This window comes from Balaenoptera borealis (genome assembly GCF_965194805.1).
Source record: "Balaenoptera borealis genome assembly, chromosome: 6".
Classification (NCBI taxonomy): Eukaryota; Metazoa; Chordata; class Mammalia; order Artiodactyla; family Balaenopteridae; genus Balaenoptera; species Balaenoptera borealis.
In genome coordinates, this window is record NC_138863.1 from 12,000,059 (window position 1) to 12,014,746 (window position 14,688).

The 14,688-nt window shown below is 42.3% G+C and overlaps 1 protein-coding gene across 1 annotated transcript in view; it reads left to right on the forward strand.

Annotated features, from left to right (window-relative positions):
- LOC309630725 (uncharacterized protein) overlaps positions 1–14,688 on the forward strand; it is a 99,798-nt gene that overhangs the window by 27,921 nt on the left and 57,189 nt on the right. The window contains exon 4 of the mRNA XM_082396297.1: positions 12,061–12,181. Coding sequence (XP_082252423.1) covers positions 12,061–12,181 — 121 coding nt within the window. The remainder of the gene's footprint in view (positions 1–12,060; positions 12,182–14,688) is intronic.

Below are 14,688 nucleotides of genomic sequence, written 5' to 3' on the forward strand. Positions count from 1 at the left end.
CTCCCTGCCTGTCCCCATTCACTTGCCCCTCTGTGGACATGAACATAGAAGCACAGAGCCCTAATTGATTCATGTAATCATCCTATAACCATAGGGCAAACAACCTTAGGATGGAGCTGACATTGTGTTTAGCAGAACAGAGAGATAGAAAGAACCTGAGTGTTTCATGACACTGTCCAGTCCCCCAATCATCCAAACCTTATCAAGACTTCCAGATAAGTAAGTCATACGTTCTGCGTTAAAACCTTTAGATTTCAAAAAGCTAATGTAACCAATACAATGAGTTTGTTAGTGTTCTTTTCTGGGCTCAGGTTTTGAGTCCAGGAGAATAAATAGAGCAGGGAAGGAGGTAAAAGGAAAATATTTCCCAGAGGAGGACTGAATAGGATGGAACACAGAGAAAGAGCATGGAACACCAGAAAAGAAACTTTTCATGCTTTGCAATGTGCTGGAGGGTACATCTGTCCAAGTAGTCTGAAGATATGATTACTTTTTCCTATTACTCAGGGATAAAGGCTCCTTTTCTGTAATTTTCCTTGAAACCCTCTAAATCACGCTACACTGAGGGAAAGACCTGCCCAGTGTTTCCGGGCAAAGAGCATAAGGTTGGGCCACAAGTCCAGCAAACAATAATAAGAGCTAACATTAACATTTGCAAACCACATTCCACTTTACAAAGGGCTGCCACTACCTAACTTCATCTGAGCCTGAGAACAGCTCCTTGGAGTAAATTTGTATCATCTACATTGTACAGATGAGGCAGCCGAGACTCAGGGAGATGAACTGAATGGTACAGGACTTCCCGGCTGGTGTAGAGAATCCAGGACTAAACGCTAGCGTCCCGACTCAGGGGCTTTAATGCTTCAACCACCCCGCACTGCTTCTCTGCTGTTCCTCGTGGCCTCTCTGTTCCCTGGCAGGCAGCTGCTTCCTCTGAATTCAGAATCAGCTTTCCTTGCTGGCATCCCTTTGGAAAGGCAGCCCCAAGGCTTTCCTTATCGGTTTGTGGTTGCTAGGGTTCTCTTACCATGAAAAGGGCTATATTTCTTGGTATCTAATCCCCTTCCTTATCCACTCCCTCTTCTCCGTGACTTCACCGGGCTTCCTGTTGGTTTTGAATTAGGAACGCCCTCGGTGGACAACCGGAGTCAATTTCTGCATTTGATCCAAAGGCAAAGCAATTGAATGAATTCTGCACAGTGGTGAACTTAGTGGATCATTACATCTTAAGTAAGCCCCAGGAAATGTGATGAAACAATAGAAAAATTATCCTTCGTATGAGCTGAGAGGGAGTAAGCTCTTGGGTTTTTAATAATACTCATGAGGTGATTGATGTCTTACCATAAATATGGAAGAAAAAAAAGAAGAAAAAAAATGAAAAGGCAGGAGAGAGGAAGAGAAATAAATATCTATACAAACAGTGGGAGTCAAAGAGGATATATATGCAATAATTTTCTAACCTCTAAAGTTTTTCTCTCATTTTTGAGTTAAATTAGGTATTGCTTGCTAAGTACAATTAGCCATTCCACAGGGGCTCTTGGGTACCGCTGACTGCATTAACTCAGTAATTTGTGGGATGGGCTGATGGAGTTAGCAGCTGACAAAATGGCAGATAGAATCAAGAACCTTACTGACTCACAAACCAGTTGATCTGGCCCCCAAACATCTATTATGTTTATTTATTAATCTCATGTACAGAATATAGAGAACTTACAAAACGGTGTTGATCATTTCCTGTAGTTGTTTAATTTCCTTCTCCCAGTAAGCCCTTACAAATTAAAATGAGAAGTAAAGGTTAGGAGTTAATAGGTCAAATTTTGTTTTAATCATTTTCCCCAGTGCTCATTTGCATTTCTGATGGCCAAAATCCCTCCCTTCCTGCTTTCGTGAGGCATGCTGTTGTTTCATTCTGTCTTATAAATATCATGATTTAGCTAAGGTGAAACTTGGAAGAGGGTCAGAACATGTTAACCAGGGATTATTAGGTCAAGAGAACTTTCAGTCATATTGTCCTAGACTTCAATTCTTGCTCTGTGGCTTGCGTTGTCTTTGAATCTCCTGATGTGGGAGATTTGGGTGCTGGGGTGTCTACACTCAAGAAAATGATAGGATGAGTTTCATATGTACTTAAACTTCATCTTTTATAGTCAGGTGGCAGCCAATTTATTTAAGGCACAGATGAATAAGAGGAACTCTGAAAGGGAACATTTGACTCATCCTTATCTTTACTCTGAGGATGACGATAATCCTTGGAGTCAAGGAACATGAAAATAAGCCATGTAATGGTGGAGTCATCTGATTAGCTTCATGAATAGAACTGTGAGATTTATTGAGAATAATTAAAAATTGGATTTGTCACAAGTCTTAAATGTTAATATGAAGAAGGTAATATAAGGAAAGCTTTTTATACCAGATGAAAGAGTTAGTTATAGTATAGGTAAATGTGGGAAAACATCTGCAAGGTTTATCCACATAACCTTTTTTAAGTTGTCACACCGGTAAATTTGTGTAGTAAAAACTGTCCAAGAGAACAGACACCATGGCATGTTCATCCTAGCTAGTGTTTCTCCGAATTGATAGAGGGGAGCTTGGTAACTGGAGAAAAGGCATATAAGTTGTGCAATCATTCTGAATTTGCATTCACTTAATGAAAGAATTTTAATGCTTTAATTTGCTTTTACTTTCTCTGGACTTCACGATTCTTATCTCACTGCCTTGGTATGCATTTACATAGCATAGCTCAGATGTCCAAAAAGACTTTTTCTTTTTTCTTTTTCTTTTTTTCCACTTTCTATCCAATCCAAAGTGGAGTTGAGATGAGGGATGGGGGCCGGATAATATTAGCGAGTCATGAATAGGTCAAGGAGTATGAGCAAGCCGTGCTGCAGCTTCATGCTGTTTACAGCTTTTCTCTCGTAAGGTTTCTGATCTGTATGTGTTTGGCAATGATGAGAGTCAAAGGAGGACATCTTTCCAGTTCCTATTTCAGAGAGAATAACAGGCAAACAGCGGCAGCAAATAGTCACCGTTATTTAGCACACAATAGAAATGCATTCATATCCCTAATCTCATTTAATCCTTTCAATAACCTGGGAGAAAGGCAATGTTACTACATTTGATGGATGAGGAAAAGGAGATGCAGAAAAGTCAGGTAATGAGCTCAAACTTGCACAGCTGGTGAATGAAAGTGTTAGAGTTTAAACCCAGCTTTGTCTTCTGCTAAAGCCTGTGCTTTTGTTACTCTACTTGGCTGCTTTTTGGAAAGCAAGGTTTTGAGAAGGTAGGGGATGAGATGGGGGCCACTGGTTATACGAGTCTTTCTACATTTGTCACATTCTCTCTTGGTTACATTTTCCTCTGGCTTCTCCATCCACCATGCCCAAGCAAGAACAATGGGGACATTAGTTGTCACTGGTTCACAAGTAAAAGAAATTAGTCTTGTAAAGCCAACTTCAGAATGCTGTTCTGCCGTGTTTCCACATTCTATACCAGAGTCTCAGCTCTTTGCATTGAGCAAACTATCAAGAAATCATTTAGAGGGGATTCCCTGTGAAATGTAGATACATTTTATTTCAAAATTTGGGTACAAAAGATCCATTATCATTTATTTGCATCTCAGTCTTACTCTGTCGGCTCTGTTAGTCTGAGTCAGTGGGTCTCAAGCCTTGGTATGAATAAGACTCATCCAAGGGTGAATCAGTTGGTGTTCTTCAGTTGCAAGTAACAGAAATCTTCTCTGGTTACTGTAAGCAGCAAGGGTTCGGGCAGCTCTCAGAACTAGAGGGAAGCCTGGAGAACAGGGACGGAAAAAGGAGAGAGACAGGCAGCTCTAAGGGTATAAATAGGAGGAGCTAATTTTTTTTTTCTGTCTACACTCAACATTGTGATTTCATCGAATTCCAAGATTTAAAAATAACTATCTATGGTAGTCAGAATTCTAAGATGGCCCTTAAGATTCCCACCCCCTATGTATGAGTCAGTGTTCTCTGGAGAAATAGAATTGATAGGACATATATATACATATATTAATAATATATATGTGAGATATATATACATATATATAATATATATTGTGTCCAGTATTTTTGCCATAAGCATCTTTGCCACAGACATCTACATTGTGTAATTAATTGACTGTAAAGCAATATTGCCATGCAAGATAAAATAACTGGTTGACAGTTTGGTTTCCCTTCTCCATTGACGCGATACTCCCATTTTTATATCACATACATCTTAGCCCTCATAACAGTCTATACAGTGATGAGTGGACATGACAGTCTTAAAATAGTGGATGGTAGCAACGATGTATATGGACTTGATAGAAAATACAGTGATAAAACTTACTGGAAATGTGAAATAAGAGACTGTAAAGTCAGATTACATACCATTAGAAAATGATAACTTATCAATTTACAAATCCTTTGGTGATTTGAAGGCCCCGAGTTGAACCACATTTCCCATAGAACTTTGGAATGTCTATCAATGAACATGGGACAGTGTGCCGAGAACAAACAACAGTGTAGAGGCTTTTACAAGGCAATACAAAGCTTCATGTACAGATATGCATCCTAGTATTTAGAAACTGATACCTCTCTTGATGAAGGAAGAAATTTTAGCAAAAAAGAGAAGTGCGATGCTAAATGAGGAGACAAATCAACAAGCAAAAAAAAAAAAAAAGTGTAAAATACTATGAATGAAAGACTTGGAAGACAAGTGTTTAGGTACACCCACGAGATAAAATTAGTTATTTGTGTACTACTGCCATGAATCTACATGCATTTAAATGTATTCATGTATTTTATATTTTGCAATAAAATCTTTTTAATTTCATTATTCATTTCTCATGCTTCATGTTTATGTCCTTCTGCGTGTCCCTTTTAAAATTGTGGTTTTATTTTTTTGGCAAAATTGCCTTATGGCCAATTAGTTTTGCAGTGAAAATGTAAAGTCTTTTTAACTTTGTTATTTATTTTTCATGTTTCATTATGTCCTTTTTAATGTCCCTCTTTTTTTGTTGTTGTTATTTTATCTTTTGTGACATAATTGTCTTACAGCCAATTAGTCATGTGGTGAAAATGTTTGCGATGAAAATGCTTGCGGCAAAAATGCTTATGGCAAAAGTACCTTTGTACTTTGTGCCTTTATACAAAGTGTACAAGTACCTTTGTATACACACACACACACACACACACACACAAAGAGATTTATTATGAGAGATCGGTTCACGTGATTAGGAAACTGAGAAGTCATACAATCTGCTGTTTGCAAGCTGGAGGCCCAGGAAATCCGGTGGTGCAGTTCTAGTCCAAACCTGAAGGCTGGAAAACAAGGAGCGCCCATGTTCCAGCTCAAGAGAGAGCAAATTCACCCTTCCTCAGCCTTTTTGTTCTATTCAGGCCCTCCACAGGTTGGATAATGCCTGCTTGCACCATGAGGGTGATCTTCTTCACTCAGTCTACCATTCAGGTGCTAATCTCTTCTGGAAACACTCTCACAGATACACCACAGATAATGTTTCACCAGCTATCTGGGTACCCCTTGGCACTGTCAAGTTGACACATAAAATTTACCATCACACCCTGGTATACACGTCCTGTATAATCCCCTCCCCCTTGAGTATGGGTGAGATTATGAATATGATGGGGTATTACTGCCAGGATCAGGTTACTAATCAATTGACTTTGAATTCATCAAAAGAGAGGATTATCCCAAATTTGTCTGATCTAATCAGCCAAGCTCTTCGAAGAGAGCTGAGCCCTTCCTGGGGTGAGGGATTCTATGAGAAAGAGATTCTCTTGCTGACCTTGAAGCTGAAATCTGGCAAGGCCTGGCCACGTGGCAGGGAGCTGTGGGGATCTCCAGCAGCTGAGAGTGACTCTGAGCAACAGCCAATCAGAAAGTGGGCCCTCAGTCCTATAGCTGCAAGGAGCTGAATTCTGCCATCAAGCCAGCTTGGAAGAGGACCAAAGCCTCACTGCAGTCCCAGCCAAAACCTTGATTTCAGCCTATGAGAGCCCAAAAAGAGAATTCAGCCACACTGTGTCTGGACTTCTGACCTACAGAATTGCTGAGGTAATAAATGGATATTGTTTTAAGCTGCTCAATTGGTGGTACTTTGTTACAGAGCAATAGAAAATAAATATATACCATCCACATGCTGATGACTCTAAAATTTATATTTCCAGTCCAGCCTTCTCTCCTGAACTTCAGTCTGATATCCAACCACCTACTTAACATCTCTACTTGGATGTCTAACAAGACATTGCAAACTTAACATATCCCCAACTGGGGTCCCCAGCTTCCCTTTTTCCTAGCTCACTTCTGCAGCCCTTTTGTGTGAAAAATAACAACGCTATACTTACAGTTACTTAACTCAGAAACTTTGAATCATGTTTCATGGTCAGTCCATCAGTTTGAAACTTTGACTCTAGTTTCAAAATATTTCCAGGATTAACCACTTCTCGTTAATGCCTTTGCTATCACTTTGAGCTATGTCCCCAATGTGTTTCACATGGAATAGTGCCGTAGTTTCTCATTGGACTCCCAGATTTCATCCTGGCTCTCCTACAGTCTATTTTTAATGCACCAACCAAAGTGATGTTGTTAAATGAAAGATCAGGTCGCTCACCTGCTTAGAACCTTCAATGGCTCTCTGGTAGACTGAGTTATTGGTCCCGATTCTCCATCTCTTCCTTTACCGTAGGACTTTGCAATCCCTCTCATTAGAGGGGAAGTATGCTGCCCCATTCTCTGACTTGGGCCTGGCCATGGACTTGCTTTGGGCAAGTAGATAGAAGTGGGGAGAGGTGTGCAGAAGTGACAGTGTCTCGGTCCTTAAAAAGCCCAACTTGTGTTTCCAGTGGCCCTCTGTACCCTGCCCTCGCTGTGAGGACAGGACGTGGCTAGCCCAGTTGTTCAAGGAGGGTGAGAGACACGTGGAGCAGACACAGGCCCAAGCTGCCGCTTCATGCTGTCCAGCTGAGCCCAGCCTAGACTTGGCTGGTTCTAAGCTGCCCAGTAGGCATGTGAGCAAAAGAAATGTTTATACATGTCACAAAGTGTCTGTGCTTGCTTCTTTCCAAGCAATAGCTGATTGAGACAGGCTCAAAAGAGAAGCCAAAGTATTTCCAATAGCCTACAGAGGCAATAGGCTCTGTGAATTCTATCCCCACAGTAGCCCTAACCTCTTCCCTACCACTCTCCGCTCAGTTGTTGTGCTCCAGCTGCACTGGCCTCTTTGCTTATCCTTGACCTTGCTCACTTCCACTCAGGACTTCGCATTTGTTTCCTTTGAGAGTCTCCTGGTTTGCCCTCCACTGCCTTCAGGTTTTCACTCAAATGTCATCTCATTGAGAGCTGTTTGCGATTGTAACCTCATCCATTTTCTTTCCCTGCCTCCGTTCCTTGGACTATTTTTCTTACAGTGATTTAAAAAATTTTTTACAGTACTTATTGCACTGCTACATATTTTATTTATTTTACTTTTTACTGGTTGACAACCCTCCCACCCCCAACTACAATGTAAGCTTCACGAGGGTAGGGATTTTTGTCTGATTTGTTCACTCCTGAATCCCTAGTTCCTGGATTGGTGCTCAGTAATATTGATTGAATAAATATCGACATAAATGAAATAATTTCTGATCATTTTAACAGGGAGCCACTTTTTTTTTTTTTTTCATTCTGTATCATTCTGCTGAAGAACCAAGTCTCAGGAGGGATTAGGCCCGGCTTGGATCTCATTTCCACTCCTTGGCCAGGGCAGAGCAAGATACTTTTATTCATTGTCTCTCCAACGGGGAGGGGAGGTTCCTGGGTGTAACCTAAAGAAGGGGGAGTGGGTGACAGGAAACCCAGTACCAGCGAGTGGTCTTCTATGCTGGCCTCAGGCTAACTGTGCCCATCCTCACACCTTATTCCAGAGCTTCCACCTCAGTGTCTGCAGCTCACATTTTGACAAACATAAGATGTGGTAAAACACATTAGGAGAGTCCTTTGAGAATCTAAAGAAAGATGGGGAAATTGAGTCTCTCCTCCATGTGCAAGGGGAAGAGGAAAGCCCATTTGAAGCCTCTGGACGAAATAAGTCCTGGGGATCTGGGGTGATGAACCCACACAGAATAGGAAGCATCTCCAGGGATTAAAGAATCTCCAGCCTTCCCTAACTGTTGGCATCTGGAATCCCGGATTGAGCCCTTCACCATCCCTCTGGTCTTTTCTCCACCAGAACCGCCATCCCAGGTCTCAGAGGCCCCGTGGGCTTCGGCTGCTATTTCCTGGTTAGCAGGGAAGAGGTGAAAGGTGGCTTCTGCCTGGCGTCAGGGCTGCCACGCTGGTCGGCCTCCCAACGGCACTTTTCCACTGTCGCCTGTGATGTGCAGGTCTCTGTGACTGCGGTGCACTTCAGCTGCAGGGAGCCTGTGACGGTTCCCTGCGGGCTGGCCCCAGGACCTGACCGCACCATGCAAATGTGGGAAAGAGCATTCTGAGCGACAGATGCCAAGCAACTGACCCATTTTTGGAAAGCAGATTATTTGTAAGTTGGAAGTTGTCTGCACTTTTCGGGAAGGAAAATTACACAGCCTTTCTAAGTAAAGTGACTCAACATTTAATAGTTTGCCGAGATGGACTTCCTTCCTTACCAACCTTCCTGCCAATTCGATGTAAACATTAATTTGGGATGTTGGTCATGAAGCTGGAATACAGTCTTTGATTCGCACAAGAAGAAACACTTGTCCCCAGCTTTTACCAGCGTGCTTTTACCATGGCTTAATCACTCAATTATTCATCTTCAGTGCTTTCTGTTCAGTGGGAGTAAATATATTTCTTTTTTTTTTGAATTTTATTTTATTTATTTTTTTATACAGCAGGTTCTTATTAGTTATCCATTTTATACATATTAGTGTATATATGTCAATCTATATTTCTTACCTATCGATAGCTCATGTGAAAATTGATTAAGGAGGTGAAATTCCATGAATAACTGTGAGCTCTTGAGAGATAGTTGTTATTTAAATTCATGAATTTATTCTGCATTTTGCTAATGTGTTTATTGGCTTGTCATCTTACATACTGTTATTAGTCTAAGCCATTTAACATTTTACTTATAATTTTAATACCATAGGGTATTTCTCTTTCTTAAAAAAAATTTATTTATTTATTTTATTCTTGGCTGTGTCGGGTCTAGTTGCGGGATCGTTTGTTGTGGCGCGTGGTCTTAGTTGCCCCGCGGCATGTGGGATCTTATTTCCCTGACCGGGGATCGAACCCATGTCCCCTGCATTGGAAGATGGATTCTTTACCACTGGACCTCCAGGGAACTCCCTACCACAGGTATTTCTAAGTCCTGGAAATTAGGTTTGAAGGGTCAGAAGTGCTTGGATAATGATAACAATAGTAGCAACAGCAGCAGCAGTAATAATAATAATAACAATCATAATAAACCTAGAAACAATTATTTCTGAGAATTTCTTGTGTGCAGTAGACAGTGCTATTCTGTCCTTTAAGCTTTCAGATCCCTGATTCTTCTCACGAGGTTCATTTAGGGAGTGCAGGTTTTAAAGTCAAGGGAATATGGGTCTGAATTCCACCTCTGCCACTGAACTGGCTGTGTGATATCCGGCCAGTTACTTAACGTCTCTGTAAAGTGGGGATAGCAATTCCTATCTCATAGGATCTTTGTGAAACTAAAGTTAAATGCAATGGTGTAAATAAAGGCCTGGGTATGAAGTCAAATAGTCATCTCTTAAAAAACGACGGCTCCTAATAATGATATACATAGATCGTATGTTACACATAGCAAAGCTCCTTATCTGTGTGAACAATCAAAGAGGAGTTGAACGAATATGGAAAACTCCTGCCACTCTGGACTCAAGGAGACAACACAAACGTTTTGATTTTGATTGATCATCACAACTTGCTAACCGTCAGTAAATGAGAAGATAGAGGAACTTTCAAGGGCTCTGCCCTGAACTACATCCCCATATCTGAGATGGGCACAGCATCAATTGTTGCTTCTAGACACTTTATTACTTTCTCACTGAGGTTTCAGTCTTTGAGCTATGCAAATACCATCCATAAACAGCAGAGTTCATGGGAGGTGGAGGTTGGGAGGCAGGAAAGACACCCTTTAAAAAATCCTTTGCCCAGGATAATTGTAAACACTGGGGAATGCTGCAGGCAAATTAGCATCGTAATCTATGGGAGCAGAAAGCATGGTGATGATTTTCCCATAAGAAATACATCTATTTTGGAATTCTTAGTAGCTTACTACTTTCTCTACCGTGGGAGTCAGCGCAGTGTGGATTTACTGACTCACTGTCTCTGGAGTGTTTTCCTCTGAATTTTAAACCAAGAGAAAAAAGATGAAGAGATAAAGAATGGTGGAAGAAATGCAAGGTCAGGAAGAAAAACAATGGGGAAAAAAAGGAAAGAAGAGGAAATGGAGAGGAGGGGAAAGTAGAGCAAAGGAAGGAGGGAAAAGAAATTAGTGTGCTGTTACAGAGGGTTAGAGTTAAAACATAATATTTCACTTTCTTCCAACTGAATAAAAGTCGAAAATATTCTCTGATTATTTAAGTATTATTGAAAATATTCGTTCAAAATTTGATTGTTTTATCAATCTGTAAGCATTTTATTAACCTAACTGCAAGTGTTTTTTGAGTATTTACTGCGTGTCTAACTTTACCAGGTGCTGAGGTGACAGGCTGGGCTTACCCATGGATCAATATCTGCTCCCTCAGAGCCTGTGGTCTGGTTGCGGATTTAAAACAATTAGAAAATTAGATAGCCTATAATCAGGAAGCAAAATTGATAGAAAGGCAGTTTGTTTTAATTCCACAGGCTTCTAGAAAGAAAAAAAAAAGAGTGGCCGAGTTAAATACCTTTGGGAAGTTCTGCAACCTGCTGCTACTAGGAGGATCACTGTATTAATGTGTTACTTTTCCCTCCTACAGTAAAGGAACTGTCTTAGCCCAGGTTTCCTCAAGGGCAGAGGCTGCCCAGGCTGTGTGCAGGGAGTTGATTAGGGAGTGTGAACCCAGACAGCAAAGGGGAGTGAGGATGGAAGGAAGGAGACGAAGCCAACACAAGCGTGGGTGACTGAGTCTGAGTCGCCACCATGAAGGCCACCTGGCGCTCGACCTTGTGGGCCTTTTCTGCTGGCACACGAAACCAAATCGTGGGAAAGTAGGCTGAGAAGTTGAGAAGGAGAGCATGGAATCTCGAGAGGCATCATTTCAGCCTGTGACTGGAGCCCTGTCAAATGTGTCTCAGAACTGTCCACCTAGAAGACGAAAAAGGGAACGTTGATCCACTGGCTTCTGAAATGCCTTGGTCAAGGACGACACCCACGTGATTGACTCCCCGCTCCTCTGGGTGGGTTGCACTTACCGGATTGCTGGGCAGTCCCCATGGGAGAATAGTGCTGCGGGGTCAGAGATGCGCTGCGGTGGGAAGCGAGAGGCTCCAGGCAGTCGACCAAAGTGAGGCATTGCCAACTGGCACGTATGTCAGCCTGGGTAAAGCCTCACGGACTTGGACTCTACGAGCAGTGGATGGCGGAAGAGGTGGACCCAAGAGGATTCGGAATGGTGCACGAGTGCTGGCCCATCCAGACACCTGGTGAAGCTTTAAGAATTCTTGTTATCTGCCATCCCGTGGAATTACTATTCTTCTGAATATTGGTAAACATGAGAATACTTTCTTTGAGTGGTAGGGATAGGAGTTGGTCCAATTTCAGACAGGGCTCTATCCAGGGGCTCAAATAATTTTTCTTACATCTCTCTTTTTCTCAACTTTTGCCCTTCTTTGCTGTGTTTTGGATTCATTTGCCAGCGGGCTTTTTTGCCGCGTGGTAGGAAAGATGACCTCTGGTAACTTGCACTAGTTCACCTGTCCCACTCTTCCTTTTGCTCCTCGGCACACAACTGGGCTATTTATCCCAGCCTCACTTGCAGTTAGGTGTGACCGTGTGATGGGCTCTGGCTCATGGAAGGTGGGCAGGGTGGTACACGCCATCGTCCCTCGTGAACTTTCACTCTCTCTCTTACTCTCTTTCCCCAGCTGCCAGTAAGCTGCAGGGGATTCAGTGAGGAAACCATCGTCCTGGGATGGAGGGAACCTGGGTTCCCGAGTCACGGCATGGAAGGTCACCTGCCAAGCTCCCATATTGGAGTGTTGTTAGGTAAGAAAAACACTGCTGTAGAGGTTTAAGCCACTGCGATTTTGGTATTGTTTGCTATAGCACTTAGCCTCCCCTAATACCCTCTCATGATCCACATGTCGCCATCAATTCTTGAAAAGAATTCTCATTATCTCTACTTGAGTTATTTGACAAACACACTGGACTAATGAGAATTTCCAGGGGACAGGGTGAAGGGCAGGCGGAGACGCTTGATCTCCACCAGAAACACATGGAATGGAACCAAATAGTTTATAAAGTGAAGAGATATGGGACAGAAAAAAAAAAAGATGCCATGGCAGTTGTTACAGGATGATAACACCAGCATCGGATTCTAGGCTTGGCTTTACCATAACTGAAGTGTGCGGCCCTGGGCACGCCACTCGCCTATTCCAGGCCTTGGTTGCTTCCTCGGGACAATGTGAGAGTTGGGTTAGATGATTTCTAGTGCTTTTTCTCAACTCTGAGGTAATTTGGTAATAAGACGATAAGAGAGTAAGCTGGACAGTTCCTGTTCTTTCCTATGTGGATCGAGAGACACTGCAGAGGCTCATCTTTACAAGCGTCGTGGGGATCGTGGGCTGCTGCCACTCCTCCTTGGCACTGCCTTCAACTGTGCTGGAGTTCTAAACGAGAGCTGGGATGTGGTGGAGCCAGAGGGGATGGGTCACCTCCATGCAGAGGAGAAGGAAAACACAGGCAGCTCTTCCACTGGTTCTGCACCTGAAGAGGCAGCCTACTTGCCAATCCGTCTCACACTTGGGCAGGGGTGTTTTGAAAGAAGCAAGCAAGGAAGTCCCAGGACCAGAGCTATTTCCCTTGTGGCTGGTCTCCCTGGTTGTCCTGTCTTATAGATCTGAAGCTTTCTTCCTAAACAGTGGGTATGATGAGGGAAATAATTATCCTGCCCACTTGATAGATATTTAATCAGGAAGGGCATTGAGTGAAGATTTAGAAATGGCAGAGTTAGGTCAGTTCAGTGGCTGGCAGCCACGTGCAGAGGCCACATGGGTGGAACTGAGAACAGAGGGATCTAGTGAGAAAATGCAGAAGCAAAGCAAGCGTTTCCAGGAGCATGTAGAATTCCCGGAAGGGGACAAGGCAGTGAGAAATGGCATTTATAAGGATTTACAGGAAAAATGGCAAAGGACAAAGATAAACAGTAATAACCACATGCTGAGTCATTTTGGAGGCATCCATAAGGTCTTAGTTGCCTCCATAAGAACATGTCAGACTGTGACAGAAGGGGGAAAGCGGAAAAGAAGTACCAGGCTAAGTAGGTTTGAGATGCAGACCTAGCTGGTCCTGGCTAGATGACCTTTACTCTATTTCTATGAGGAGGGATCTGTGGTCACAAATAGTACAGTTGATTGTGTTTTAAAGTGAACTGTTAATTATGCCTGCTAACTTTTCTCATGCTAATCCCTTCTAGGGGCAAGTCCTTCTTAAGCACCCTAATCCGGTATTTTTTCTATATTAGGTGTCTTACTTTGTTATTTATTTATTTATTTATTTCTGTTGACGTATAGTTGATTTACAATATTTCAGGTGTATAGCAAAGTGATTCAATTATACAAATATATATATATTCTTTTTCAGATTCTTTTCCATTATAGGTTATTACAAGATATTGAATATAGTTCCTTGTGATAAACAGTAGGTCCTTGTTAATTATCTATTTTATATATAGTAGTGTGTATCTATTCATCCCACATTTCTAATTTATCTCTCCCCTCTTTCCCCTTCGGTAACCATAAATTTATTTTCTATGTCTGTGAGTCTATTTCTGTTTTGTAAATAGGTTCATCTGTATCAATTTTTTAGATTCCACCTACAGGGATACTACTCGGAATCTAAGTTGATGTCTTTGCATATTAGGAAAACTAATAGTGCAGCACTCAGACATCTTGTCATGAGGGACTAAGTTGTGTCCAGGGAGAGGGATGCCCTTGAGAAAAGATCTGGGCTCACATTCTAGATTCGATAGAAAGTGACTCCGTGTCCTGGGGGCAGGGTCAGTCTATGGAAGCAATTGGCAGGGAGACGGATCTTATAACACATCTGAGTTGGTGGTGGACGTGAAACCAAAAACATGGGGAGAGAATTGCATTCACTAAAAATGTCTAAGACATTCCTTCCTTCCTTGATCCAACAAGTATTTGTTGAGCGCTTATTTTGTGCCAGGCGGGTCACTTGTCCCTGGGATGTAGCGATAGGTACCCATCCCAGCTGGATTCAAGGTGGTAAGACCATCGCTGAGCCAGGTAAACCAAACAATGTCAGCTGGTGATGAGGACATCATCAGATTAATGGAATGGAGAGGCATTAGGGGCTTGTGGGGGCGGGGTGTTTTGGTTAAACCGGAAAGATGGCAAGGAAGCAGCCATGCGAGGAGCAGGGTGTTTCCGACAGTGGGAAGAACAGTTGCAAAAGCCCCGAGGAGGGAGGAATTGGCCTGTTCTGTAACCTGAATGGAGGCCAGAGTGACTGAAGCATAATGAACAGGGTTA